Source organism: Conger conger, chromosome 19 (genome assembly GCF_963514075.1).
Source record: "Conger conger chromosome 19, fConCon1.1, whole genome shotgun sequence".
NCBI classification, from domain to species: domain Eukaryota; kingdom Metazoa; phylum Chordata; class Actinopteri; order Anguilliformes; family Congridae; genus Conger; species Conger conger.
In genome coordinates this window covers 10,300,125-10,314,567 of record NC_083778.1, presented here as the reverse complement: position 1 = coordinate 10,314,567, position 14,443 = coordinate 10,300,125, and the positions used below count along the sequence as shown (strand labels likewise).

At 44.0% G+C, this 14,443-nt stretch overlaps 1 protein-coding gene across 1 annotated transcript; it reads left to right on the top strand.

The window, feature by feature from the left end:
• Positions 1 to 635: 635 nt before the first annotated feature.
• LOC133119332 (zinc finger protein 14-like) lies at positions 636 to 8,954 on the top strand. Its single transcript, XM_061229867.1, has 6 exons — positions 636 to 807; positions 1,851 to 1,982; positions 5,629 to 5,894; positions 6,097 to 6,158; positions 6,272 to 6,462; positions 6,757 to 8,954. Exons 1-6 carry the CDS (start codon positions 636 to 638, stop codon positions 8,952 to 8,954), a joined length of 3,021 nt encoding a protein of 1,006 aa, XP_061085851.1.
• Positions 8,955 to 14,443: the final 5,489 nt, after the last annotated feature.

The following is a 14,443-nucleotide window of genomic DNA, read 5'->3' as shown; positions in this document are numbered from 1 at the left end:
CTTCTCCAAGACTGAGTGGATTTGCAGAAATGTGAGAGAGTGCGATTCAAAAGGATCAAGAGGAACAATGAAGTTGTTAGCCCTTGGCCCTTTTTATTTTACACAGTGCAAGGTACTGACAAGTACCAAAACACTTCATTCTGCCCTCTAATCAGTTGAAAAATGTTTTTCAATATTCATAAAATAAAATGTTTTATTACATAAATTGTGAAGTGTTTTGTTTTTACTTTTTCAAGAAAATTATCCTCACCTCAGATGTGTGTGACTTTGACCACATGTGAACGGGAAAGTTGCAGTTGCAAAGGCTTGCAGTTTGTCCTTGTGCCTAGAAATTAGATAGTACCTAGGTCTGAATTTCTGAACGTGAGTTACTGACCTTTCTTCTTGGTCTTAGGGCTGAACTCCCCGACTTCAGCTTTCTTGAGGGAGCACCGATCTCAGACAGCCATGCTGGCAAGGGCTGCAGAGCCAAGCGACTCTGAAGATGACGCATGGAACCCTTGTCTGGAGAGAGAGCCTGGTACACAAACAGCCGCAACACACACATATATACAGAACCTGACTCAATAGGCATATTGTTCACAATGCCACATGTGTACTACATCACTACTCTATAAGCATATTGTACATTCACAATGCTACAAATACACTTCATATACATCTCCAGTGTCCCGGAGCTTCAGTTCCAAAATCCGGAGTGCCAGTCAGACTGGTGCTTCAGGGAGCAGTGCAGCAGGACAGGCCAGGACACAGGCAGCCTCGCTGGCTCAAACGCAGGCAGAACCTCCAGCGTCCTGCAGCACACAGGTGAAGTCAGCGGCCCACGCGCTCACACTCCACTGGTGCTTGTGTAATTGAGGACATCGGCTGGACCTGAGGCTATTATTTCTAGTGACGGGGAAACCAGCTGTGACGGTTGTCCATTTTCCTCTTTAGCACTCGTTCGTAGCACACACCAGCTGGGAGTCTTGTTGTGGGTGGGCACACACTGGGCCGTTGCCTCGACCACAGTTCCGCTGGTCTGCAGCCAGCCTGCTTCAGCGTGTGCACGGCAGGCGTGTGCTGTGAAACATGGAATGATCCATTTCAGTTGGGGGGGGGGGGGGGGGGGGGGGAGAGACTCAGGGTTAGTCAGGTTAATAGCGCCCTGATTGCCTCGGCTTTCAAGTAAAAAATAAACAAATCGGCACCATCCTTTGTTTTCTTTATGGACTCAGACATCAAATGCAATCACTTACTATAATATGCAAAATGCTATTTTGAAACCCATTTAAGCATTAAAATACAGCTGTCCAGGCATGTTTTGTGATTTGAGGGCACTTGATCGCAGCTGCCTTTGATTAACCGCTGAAGAACACTGCAAGAACATGAATGTATGTTGTCTTCTGTGCATTCAAATATTCCTGTTCTTTTAGGAAGAGAAGAATGCTACCAGCATCAGCAATGATGGTGACGATACGTTTCCTGGTTCCTCCGTTGTGAAGCAGAGAGAGCCATGCAAACAGAGCTCCAAACAACCAAATACTGGTATATGCAGGTCTACGGGCCCTTACACATGGGTGCCTGTTCATGTTACATCATAATGGTCTCCATCCAGTATTCTTCTCACTTTAGTTTTTTTCTAAATTCCAATATTGGCATTTGGCAGACGCTCTTATCCAGAGCGACGTACAGTTGATTAGATTAAGCAGGAGACAATCCTCCCCTGGAGCAATGCAGGGTTCAGGGCCTTCCTCACAATCTTATTGTGGCTACACCTGGATTAGAACCACTGACCTGGAACCAGGCCGCCCTGTAGCATGTTTGTCTGTTGTATTTCGCCCACAGTTGCGTTGCTCTGTGACTTTCAGGACGATCGAAGAAAGAGCATTTGAAATCGCAGAAGGAGCAGGCAACCGTCTACGTCCGTGGTGAAAAGCTCCGCAGCACACAGAAAGTGTGCTACACTGAGCAAGAGGAGCCCAGAGATGAAGATTATTTCTGTGAGCCATGCGGAAACAAAGGCTGTTTCAATTTCTATTTCTTGTTATTGAGGTCCAGCTATGGATAAACGTGCATCTTTCCCGGTTGCTTCGTCCAGCCATTGCTAAGGGAAGGTGCGCGCCTCGGAGACGCGCTTTATAGCACGTGTGTGTGAAATTCACTCAAGATGTTTTTCTTAAAGAGAACACGTTTAGTGTTTAATTAATTACGTTCTTTGTCGGCCTCTTATGATTTACCCCAAGTGATATTTAATTTGTATTCTGTTCGGTTACACTTCAGCTGCATTTTTACAGCTACGCTTGTAGGGATTAATTTTCAAAGCCTCATAATTCAGCTACTGAAGATAGGATACTTCAAATTGGTTACATACGATATTCATGAGGGTGAAATTGAATAAAAGTTGCGGTCACCAGGGTCTTGGAAAAAGACTGATCGATTTATCCTAATATTTTCATGACTGTTGTTACAAGTAATACGTTTCCAAATAACTATGCTTTAGATGTAATGTTAGTGAAAACACACCATTTTCAAATGTTAATATAATTATATTAAGTAACTTAGTTATGGAAGCGGCTCAACTTCAAGGTACTGTTTGTTTCGCACATATCGTTTACTAGCTAGATGTGAAGATTACATTCGCATTTTAACAGTTGCAAAGTATATATACATAATTGTGAATTATATTCTATTCACATTCTTTAATAAGCTGACGTAGGTAACATACAAGGTTTTATTGATCTTGGCTATATCGCAATAATTCTTCCCATTCCAGATGCGAAAGTTATTTGACAAACATAGTTGAAGCCCAACACCTGTAGATGGTGCTATTGCATCGGATGTGATGTTTTCACAATTTGCAATGTTAGTTTTATCTAGATGCATTAGTTGGCTACATGACAGTTCAAGTAATGTTATTTGACAAGTCGAGATTCTCATTTCAATAGCCATCGTCTTCCTAGCTGTATCAGGGCTCTACACTCACACGTGCTGCTAAGTTGAAACAAGTAGGTGCACACATGATCGATCCTGTAAGCACACATCACTTTTAAGAAGCAAATGCTCCAAAATGGGAGCATTGCAGAGCCCTGTGTGCTATGGCTAAAGCAACCAAACTTGTATTCCAGGGAAAGCAAATAATTGGTGTGGGATCTTTTACTGCATGTTAAATCCAGAGCTCCTCTTTTCTCTGGTCCTGTCCCAGGATAAATTAGAGGAGCTCAAAGTTTACTTCTCCAAGACTGAGTGGATTTGCAGAAATGTGAGAGAGTGCAATTCAAAAGGATCAAGAGGAACAATGAAGTTGTTAGCCCTTGGCCCTTTTTATTACAAGTACCAAAACACTTCATTCTGCCCTCTACTCAGTTGAAAAATGTTTTTCAATATTCATAAAATAAAATGTTTTATTATATAAATTGTGAAGTGTTTTGTTTTTACTTTTTCAAGAAAATTATCCTCACCTCAGATGAGTGTGACTTTGACGACATGTGAACGGGAAGTTGCAGTTGCAAAGGCTTGCAGTTTGTCCTTGTGCCTAGAAATTAGATAGTACCTAGGTCTGAATTTCTGAACGTGAGTTACTGACCTTTCTTCTTGGTCTTAGGGCTGAACTCCCTGACTCCAGCTTTCTTGAGGGAGCCCCGATCTCAGACAGCCATGCTGGCAAGGGCTGCAGAGCCAAGCGACTCTGAAGATGAGGCATGGAACCCTTGTCTGGAGAGAGAGCCTGGTGCACAAACAGCCGCAACACACACATATACAGAACCTGACTCAATAGGCATATTGTTCACAATGCCACATGTGTACTACATCACTACTCTATAAGCATACTGTACATTCACAATGCTACAAATACACTTCATTCACTCATTCACTCATTCACTCATTCACTCATTCACTCATTCACTCATTCACTCCAGTGTCCCGGAGCTTCAGTTCCAAAATCCGGAGTGCCAATCAGACTGGTGCTTCAGGGAGCAGTGCAGCAGGGCAGGCCAGGACACAGGCAGCCTCGCTGGCTCAAACGCAGGCAGAACCTCCAGCGTCCTGCAGCGCACAGGTGAAGTCAGCGGCCCACGCGCTCACACTCCACTGGTGCTTGTGTAATTGAGGACATCGGCTGGACCTGAGGCTATTATTTCTAGTGACGGGGAAACCAGCTGTGACGGTTGTCCATTTTCCTCTTTAGCACTCGTTCGTAGCACACACCAGCTGGGAGTCTTGTTGTGGGTGGGCACACACTGGGCCGTTGCCTCGACCACAGTTCCGCTGGTCTGCAGCCAGCCTGCTTCAGCGTGTGCACGGCAGGCGTGTGCTGTGAAACATGGAATGATCCATTTCAGTTGGGTGGGGGGGGAGACTCAGGGTTAGTCGGGTTAATAGCGCCCCGATTGCCTCGGCTTTCAAGTAAAAAATAAACAAATCGGCACCATCCTTTGTTTTCTTTATGGACTCAGACATCAAATGCAATCACTTACTATAATATGCAAAATGCTATTTTGAAACCCATTTAAGCATTAAAATACAGCTGTCCAGGCATGTTTTGTGATTTGAGGGCACTTGATCGCAGCTGCCTTTGATTAACCGCTGAAGAACACTGCAAGAACATGAATGTATGTTGTCTTCTGTGCATTCAAATATTCCTGTTCTTTTAGGAAGAGAAGAATGCTACCAGCATCAGCAATGATGGTGACGATACGTTTCCTGGTTCCTCCGTTGTGAAGCAGAGAGAGCCATGCAAACAGAGCTCCAAACAACCAAATACTGGTATATGCAGGTCTACGGGCCCTTACACATGGGTGCCTGTTCATGTTACATCATAATGGTCTCCATCCAGTATTCTTCTCATTTTAGTTTTTTTCTAAATGAATGAGTATGTGCAAGCTGTTGTCTTCAAAATGATGTGGAACAAAAGCAAAGAAAAGCACACAATTTGAGGCTTTGGCTAGCAAACTGATGAAAAACGGAATCTTTGTCCGTTTGGCAATTGCCGATAAATAGTTATGTGATCTGACAATGGGTACCCAAGACTCATGGGATGGGCAGTGACACACTTACATGGATGTGGCACCAAATTGTGGTAGCGACCTATTACATGCAAGTTCTACTGTCAATAAAATTAAATGTACACAGTGCTTACACATTGACATCAGTACAACAATCATTTGTCCAAAGTTCATCAGTTCGCAATATTGCTCCAGCATTACATTACATTATTGGCATTTGGCAGACGCTCTTATCCAGAGCGACGTACAGTTGATTAGATTAAGCAGGAGACAATCCTCCCCTGGAGCAATGCAGGGTTCAGGGCCTTCCTCAGAATCTTATTGTGGCTACACCTGGATTAGAACCACTGACCTGGAACCAGGCCGCCCTGTAGCATGTTTGTCTGTTGTATTTCACCCACAGTTGCGTTGCTCTGTGACTTTCAGGACGATCGAAGAAAGAACATTTGAAATCGCAGAAGGAGCAGGCAACCGTCTACGTCCGTGGTGAAAAGCTCCGCAGCACACAGAAAGTGTGCTACACTGAGCAAGAGGAGCCCAGAGATGAAGATGATTTCTGTGAGCCATGCGGAAACAAAGGCTGTTTCAATTTCTATTTCTTGTTATTGAGGTCCAGCTATGGATAAACTCTCCCTTCTCTTAGATTGTGACGAGTGCCAGTCCTTCTTCACTGATGAATGCCCGGTCCACGGCCCCCCTTCGTTCATCTTCGACTCTCCAGCGCCCGCTGTGGCCCCCGACAGGGCCCGGCTTACCCTGCCCCCCGGTCTGGAGGTCAGAGTCTCCAGCATCCCTGGAGCAGGCCTGGGGGTGTTCGCCAAGGGACAGACAGTGCCCAGTGGAGTACACTATGGACCCTACGAGGGAGAGCTGACTGAGGAAGACATGGAGAGCGGCTACTCCTGGATGGTGAGAAGGACCTTGTTCTTGAGTGATAGTGCAGTGGAGAGTTCAGTGTCGAGAGCAGTGTGGGTTTTCATAGTGTGGAAATGTTATAACGGGGTCATTGTGCAGAGATTTTAAAGTAATATAGAGCTGTATGAGTGTTTGTGGCACAGACGTAACAGGTTAACGGTGTAGAAATTAAGCCTGGCTAATGATGCTGTGTTAGATCTCCAGGAGCAAGCGCTGTGTCATTGATGCCAAGAGTGAAACCCACTCCAACTGGATGAGGTTGGTAGTAGTGCTTACAGAAACCACTGACTGCATTTCTACCTTATAATATGATGTTACATTAATAATTTTGTTGGGCTCTTTCTTACTTCCCCGTGTTCTCTTTGACTCAGATATGTTAACTGTGCTCGAAACGAGGAGGAGCAGAATCTTGTGGCTTTCCAGTACAGAGGGGTTATTCTGTATCGCTGCTTTAACCCCATTCACCCAGGGCAGGAGCTGCTGGTGTGGTATGGGGACGACTATGCCAAAGACCTGGGTATCACCTTCGACGACCGGTGGAGCAACAAGTGCTCTTCTAAAGGTACTAATCCCTTCTCTTCCCTTCTTCTCACAGATCATTCTCTGGGATTTGGTGTCCTGCAATTCTGAAGTGACCCATTTCACAGCTTTGTTTTAAGACTAGAAAAATCAGATGTAAAGAGGACTTTGCCCTAATCAATGCCCATGTTAATCCTCACCTAACCGAAGTGCGTATTTTGGACCATTTTGAGAAATAACCAGAATTTTGAGCTGTAAGAATCTGACACGCTGGAGAAAAATGTCTTTGTGCTAAAAACAGAAATAATTTTAACTCATTCTCTTTTTCCTCCACCAGGGGGCGAGGACATTCCTTCTCAGTTCTTCCCCTGTACTCAGTGTTCGCTCTCCTACACAGCAGAGATCTACCTGCACAAACACATCAAGCACTCTCACCGTAAGGAATATGTGAGACTGCTCAGAGCAGGATCAGTCACATCAGAGAGTCTCCAGCCTTCCACCAGCTCCCACAGACACTGTGCACCGTCTCAGACTGTTGCAGATACAGTCAGACTCCTCAGCCCAAAACACCAGCAAACTCACACAGGGGAGAGGCCGTACCACTGTGCCCAGTGTGGGAAGAGTTTCAGCCGAGGGGCACACCTCAAACAACACCAGCGAACTCACACAGGGGAGAGGCCGTACCACTGCGCCCAGTGTGGGAAGAGTTTCAGCCAAGGGGGAGACCTTAAACGACACCAGCGAACTCACACAGGGGAGAGGCCGTACCACTGCGCCCAGTGTGGGAAGAGTTTCAGCAAAGGGGGAGACCTTAAACGACACCAGCGAACTCACACAGGGGAGAGGCCGTACCACTGTGCCCAGTGTGGGAAGAGTTTCAGCCGAGGGGCACACCTCAAACAACACCTGCGAACTCACACAAGGGAGAGGCCGTACCACTGCGCCCAGTGTGGGAAGAGTTTCAGTCACGTGGAAACCCTTAAACAACACCAGCGAACTCACACAGGGGAGAGGCCGTACCACTGCGCCCAGTGTGGGAAGAGTTTCAGTCACGTGGAAACCCTTAAACAACACCAGCGAACTCACACAGGGGAGAGGCCGTACCACTGCGCCCAGTGTGGGAAGAGTTTCAGCAAAGGGGGAGACCTTAAACGACACCAGCGAACTCACACAGGGGAGAGGCCGTACCACTGTGCCCAGTGTGGGAAGAGTTTCAGCCGAGGGGCACACCTCAAACGACACCAGCGAACTCACACAGGGGAGAGGCCGTACCACTGCGCCCAGTGTGGGAAGAGTTTCAGTCACGTGGAAACCCTTAAACAACACCAGCGAACTCACACAGGGGAGAGGCCGTACCACTGTGCCCAGTGTGGGAAGAGTTTCAGCCTAGGGGCACACCTCAAACGACACCAGCGAACTCACACAGGGGAGAGGCCGTACCACTGCGCCCAGTGTGGGAAGAGATTCAGTGTGGAGGGAAACCTTAAACAACAGCAGCGAACTCACACAGGGGAGAGGCCGTACCTTTGCACCCAGTGTGGGAAGAGATTCAGTGCGCAGAGAAACCTTAAACGACACCAGCGAACTCACACAGGGGAGAGGCCGTACCACTGCGCCCAGTGTGGGAAGAGTTTCAGTGAGAAGGGAACCCTCAAACGACACCAGCGAACTCACACAGGGGAGAGGCCGTACCACTGCGCCCAGTGTGGGAAGAATTTCAGTGAGAAGGGAACCCTCAAACGACACCAGCGAACTCACACAGGGGAGAGGCCGTACCACTGCGCCCAGTGTGGGACAAGTTTCAGTCACAGGTCAGACTTTAAACGACACCAACTAACTCACACAGGGGAGAGGCCGTACCATTGCGCCCAGTGTGGGAAGAGATTCAGTGTGGAGGGAAACCTTAAACGACAGCAGCGAACTCACACAGGGGAGAGGCCGTACCACTGCGCACAGTGTGGGAAGAGTTTCAGTGAGAAGGGAACCCTCAAACGACACCAGCGAACTCACACAGGGGAGAGGCCGTACCACTGCGCCCAGTGTGGGAAGAGTTTCAGCCGAGGGGCACACCTCAAACGACACCAGCGAACTCACACAGGGGAGAGGCCGTACCACTGCGCCCAGTGTGGGAAGAGTTTCAGTCAGGTGGAAACCCTTAAACAACACCAGCAAACTCACACAGGGGAGAGGCCGTACCACTGCGCCCAGTGTGGGAAGAGTTTCAGCCAAGGGGGAGCCCTTAAACGACACCAGCAAACTCACCCAGGGGAGAGGCCGTACCACTGTGCCCAGTGTGGGACGCGTTTCAGTCACAGGTCAGACTTTAAACTACACCAGCGAACTCACACAGGGGAGAGGCCGTACCACTGCGCCCAGTGTGGGACGCATTTCAGTCACAGGTCAGACTTTAAACTACACCAGCGAACTCACACTGGGGAGAGGCCGTACCACTGCACCCAGTGTGGGAAGAGTTTCCGTGAGAAGGGAACCCTCAAACGACACCAGCGAACTCACATGCTCAAGGGCATATGGTAATGAATTAATTAATGGAGTGTCATTTTTTCATAACAATACATGTTTTAAAGCTCACTTTGTGATGAAACATTTTTAAGGTGTTCAAATGCATACCTTCTCTACCAACTGCATTTTGTTTTTCTAATTGTTTGATCATTTCATATAAAATCTTCATCTTAAAATGACATTATACTCTTATGTGATTAGTATTAAATCTTTGCACTTAAAGCTGATGAAGATGGAACCACAGGAACAGTGTCGGGGAAACTGGCCAATGCAGCTGCAACCCAACACGATTGAGATGCATTTTGTTTTGTCTTGCCACGGGAGCATTCAATGATCCTGAGACGCACAACAGTACCACCTTTCCCTGATCTCCACAGCAGAGTTTACCTTGACCATTTTGCTGGGCCTCTATCATCAAGCAACAATTAGCACTTTAAGGTGAGGTCACACAGTCCCCTCCAAAGGTATTGGAGCATCAAGGCCAATTCTTCATTATCATTAACTTCTCTTCCTCTGCTCTCTACGTAATCGAGGGGCCATGGTCCGCATGGAATTTATATTTCATAGGCAAACTATTTTGCTGTTCAAAACGACCTGGATAACCTGTCAGGAGACTACGGTTAAACCTGGCACTCCGTGCATTGATGTCCCTTCTCAATCAATATAAAAAATAAAACGGCAACTTAAGCAACGAATGCTTGAAAATCCAAAAATGCAAAATATTCCGTTCATATACTTTGTCAGGTTCACCCTTCATCTGTTTTGTCTGGAATCAACAAATGCAAACATTCACTCCGGCTGTAGAAATATTCTCATTTATTGGTTAAAACTTAATTATTACAACTCACCACCGTTCCACCATGCGTACGCTACCTGGTTCTCCTGGGAAATCGCGCGGCTGTACGAGACCACGTCGAAATTAATGAACAATTTGCCCAGCCCCTACTTCTCATTGTTTCTCAAAGTACCTCTTTAAAAGTGGAAGTATTCATATATTTTAACTGGTACGTTACCCCCAAAAAAACCCACAAAGAAACGTGCGTCTTACACGCTTGCTTCGTCCAGCAATTGCTAAGAGAAGGTGCGCGCCTCGGAGACTCGCTTTGTCGCACAGGTGTGTGAGAAAACGAGGTTCCTGAGAGACCGGAATGGCATGGGTAGACTGCGTTTCCCGACGAACTTCAAAATTCGTGGAGGCTACTATTTCGGAGAAGGCTACTGCAGAACAACTTACTAAATACACTTCATAATTAGGCTTCCCCGGCAAAGATAGCTTCGATGTTCAAATTCGACTTTCAAATTCACTCAAAACGTTTTTCTTAGAGAAGAGAACACGTTTTGTGTTTAATTCATTACGTTCCTATTCATGACGGTGAGATTTACACTAATTGTAGGCATCATCTTCATCATCATCTCCTAACTAGCCTAAGAATGCCAGTGGCAAAAACAAATTTTCCAACGATAATTGCAAATACAATTGTTGGAAGCAGCAAGTACACATTTAACAAATACGAGACCTTGGTGACTTTCTTGAAAACACCCAGTTTAAAATGTCATTTTATCTAAATTCATTTATCTAGTTAAAAAAAACACTTAATGGATTCAATTTTTCACCTTTCCCATTTTATTTCATTTCATAAAATGGATGTTCAAAACACATTTAAACACATTTTTAGGAGATTAATACTGCTAAATAAATTCATAATATCAAACATTCTAGGATTTCATGCACAAATAAAACTCATGGCCAGCATGTCGAAGCTTAACTTTTACTGACAAAAGCAAACCGTCTCCTTTTAAATAACCACAGACTTAGCAAACCCACAGCTGTACAAGTTCAATGACGCTACACATCAGCACAGGTTTGTCCATGCAATGCAATGGAGTTATGTTTTACAGTCACTGTGCTCAACACTAAATACCGGGTCAGAAAGTCAAATTACACAAATAAAACATTTGTTATTAGCCATGGATATTGCTTTAAATTATGTATAACAGGATTAATCATTTTAAATTGCGTCAAAATGTACACATGCACGGTTTGGACCTACACAGAATAATAAACTACACATTCCAAAAAAACTAAGGCTTTCTTGTCAGAAACTACCGAAATCATGTTGGCCTCATTCATTTGCCTGCATATTTACTCAACAATACACTTGGCAACTGAAAAAGTAACTCCATTTTACGATGACACTTTAAATACTCCAACAGTTTACATGATTTATTAAATTTTTCATTTTGTAATTAATAGCTACCTAATTGTATTTTACAAACTACCGAAAAAAGTACTATATCTGTTTCTCGACTCGGCTACTAACGGCTTCTAATCAAGAGACCAGTCTGTCTAAAATTAACAACGGGAATTTTATATATTCATTTTAATGGAATACCTAATCGATTATATCAGAATATTCCATTCATTCGAGCTCGAAAACAAAAGGCAACAAAAACATACATAAAATTCATGTTTTTCTCATATTTAATCGTTAATATTTCGTACCACGACAGAAACATAACCCCGAATTTCACTGAAAAAATCTGTTACTGCCACTCGTGGCGCCCTAAATTTGCCATCAGAAACCAGCAATTCGACAAAGCTTTCCATTTCATGGCAAAAATGAGCAAAAATGTGAGTGCGATTCAGAAGCATCAAGAGGAACCATGAAGTTATGTTAGCCCTCGGTAAATGCTCTTTATTTTACACAGTGCAAGGTTGTACTTCCTGACAAGTACCAAAACGCTTCATTCTGCCCTCTACTCAGTTGAAACATGTTTTTCAATATTCATAATAAAATGTTTGATTACATACATTGTGAAGTGTCTTTTGTTTTTACTTTGCCAAGTTGAAAAATAAGATTATCCTCACCTCAGATGAGTGTGACTTTGACCACATGTGAACAGGAAGTTGCAGTTGCAAAGGCTTGCAGTTTGTCCTGTCTAGAAATGAGATGGTACTATCCAAATGGGATTTCTGAACGTTAGTTACCTACCTTTCTACTTGATCTTAGGGCTGAACTCCCCGATCTTGGACAGCCATGCTGGCAAGGGCTACAAAGCCAAGCGACTCGGAAGATGAGGAATGGAACCCTAGTCTGGAGAGAAAGCCTGGAACACAAACAGCTGCAATACACCCCGCACGCACGCACGAACACGAACACACACACACACGCACGCACGCACGCACGCACACACACACAAATGAGAAATCGTTAAGCTCACAAGCAAATATTTGGTTTTTCCACTTCCACAAATGTATGGTTGTAAAATAGCAACTACACACAACACAGCACAGCACACATCTTCATAAACGGTGATTCAGTGGCTAGAAACATGAAACTACGTGTCAAAACAGAAGGATAAAGCAAAAGGCGGAAGTCTAAGACAGAACAGGTCTTAACAGAAATCAATCAGAAATAAAAGTTGGAGAGTGTGGTCAGGACACATAATCTGGCGGCAAAAGACAGAAACAAAGAGGTTTAGAAACTCGTAACTAACTTGAATCCAAATCCTAGAGACAGGTGGGAACAATGACAGACAGGAAAGTACATTCAATGATTGGAAAGGCGGAGACATGAAACGAGACTGATGAAACGAATTAACGAACAACCAGGAAACGGACTACGGTGTGCACAGAGGGTAAAAATACACGGAAACGCTAACAACTTCGACAAAGCTAGACAATGAAAAATACAGAACCTGACTCAATAGGCATGTCGTACATTCACAATGCCACATGTGGACTACATCACTACTCTCTAGGCATACTGCTCATTCACAATGCTACATGTGTATCTGTAATATTGTAGTCCCCCTGAAACAAACTCTTATAATATATTGTCCTCTAGGGTCCTCTTCACACTTGTCCCTGTGTTTGATCTGCACTGTACATCGCTCTGGATAAGAGCGTCTGCTATATGCTTCGTAATGTAATGCAATAAAAGAAACAAAAACAAAAGTTCAAAATGTTTTAGACACAATACTAATAAGCAAGGGTAATTACATATATAAAGAATAGATGTATAGAGATGTGAAAGGGGTTAACTTGTGAAATATTTGCTACAAGGAATAAAAAATGTGGAGTAACCTTTGCAAATGTAACATTTTTTTAAAAAAAAGGGTGTTAAATATAAAACTGAGGTATGATTATTAGTATCCTAAAATATTTCATAGCCATACCATTTTACTGTTCAAAACTATCGGGATAACCTGCCAGGAGACCACAACAGAAAATCATCTTGTGCGCTAAACCTGCCACTCTGTGCATTCATGTCCCTTCCATATAAATAAATCAAATAAATCATCCTGGATGAATAAAACTACACCATTAGAAACACATTCTACAAGTGCTGCTCATTTGAAATCATTTGTTTGTAAATTGTTTCCAAAATTGATACTTTCAAAGAGTACAAATTGCATTGTTCCAGCTTCTTCAAAATAATTACCAAAACAGAGATAGATTTGATAGGAAACAGACTCATCAACCTGCTATGATTTCGTTCCTCAGTATTGATTTCAAACCCTAAAAGCACTGTATACCAGACGAGATTCTGTGCATTTATATACTTGGACAAATAGTTTTGCTAAGGCAGCATCTCCTTTTTCATTGTCACTACTGTTTTCATAGTGTTTTGCATTGCTGGTTCATCGTCATTAGGCACCATTCCCGTCACTTTAACTTCCATCAAACAAACGACATTATTTTAGAATGCGGGGAAAGGCCTACCGGCATTTCGTAAGCAACGAATATTCCGTTCATAAGTTTTGTCTGGAAGCAACAAATGCAAACATTCACTCTGGTTGTAAAAAATACTCATTTCACATCGGTTAAAACTTCATGAAAACAACTCCATAGACTCACCACCGTTCCACCACGCGTACGCTCCCTGGTTCTCCTGGGAAATCGCGCGGCCATACCATCGCGTGAAAATAGGGGCGTTTCCACGTAGACAGGGGTGGTTTAATGGGAACGACAAACACAGGGAATTTTATCGACACTGAGTGGTCTGCAAAGTGTTGAATATGTTGGTTTGTTTTGAGTATGCTAATTTGGTTAATTCATGTGGTAAAAACATGTGTTGTTCAGTTTATTGAATAGTGCTAGAGTTGGGGTTACCTAGTGGGTGGGGCTACAACAAACCTTAGCCTATATTAGGTCCCATGGCCAGAATACGGGAGTATGGTTGAGAGAGAAGGTACGGTCAGACCTTCTCTCTCAACCTCTAATACCAATTCATTAAATGTTTAATCTTTCCCCATTTTATTTCATTTGATATAACTGATGGTAAAATCAATGTATGATCTTTGCTCTTAGTTAGAACAAACGAGTTTGCTGCGTTTTTTCTGAATTCAGCAGACCCCTTTTTGGGGAAACTTTTAAAAACAAACGAAGACATCGACAAACTCCTACTGTCTCAAATATTAAACATAGAAAAGATGGGTTGAGCCAGCAATCAATCACACAAATTTAAAAGTCAAGTTATAATCTTTCAAAGCATCTAGCA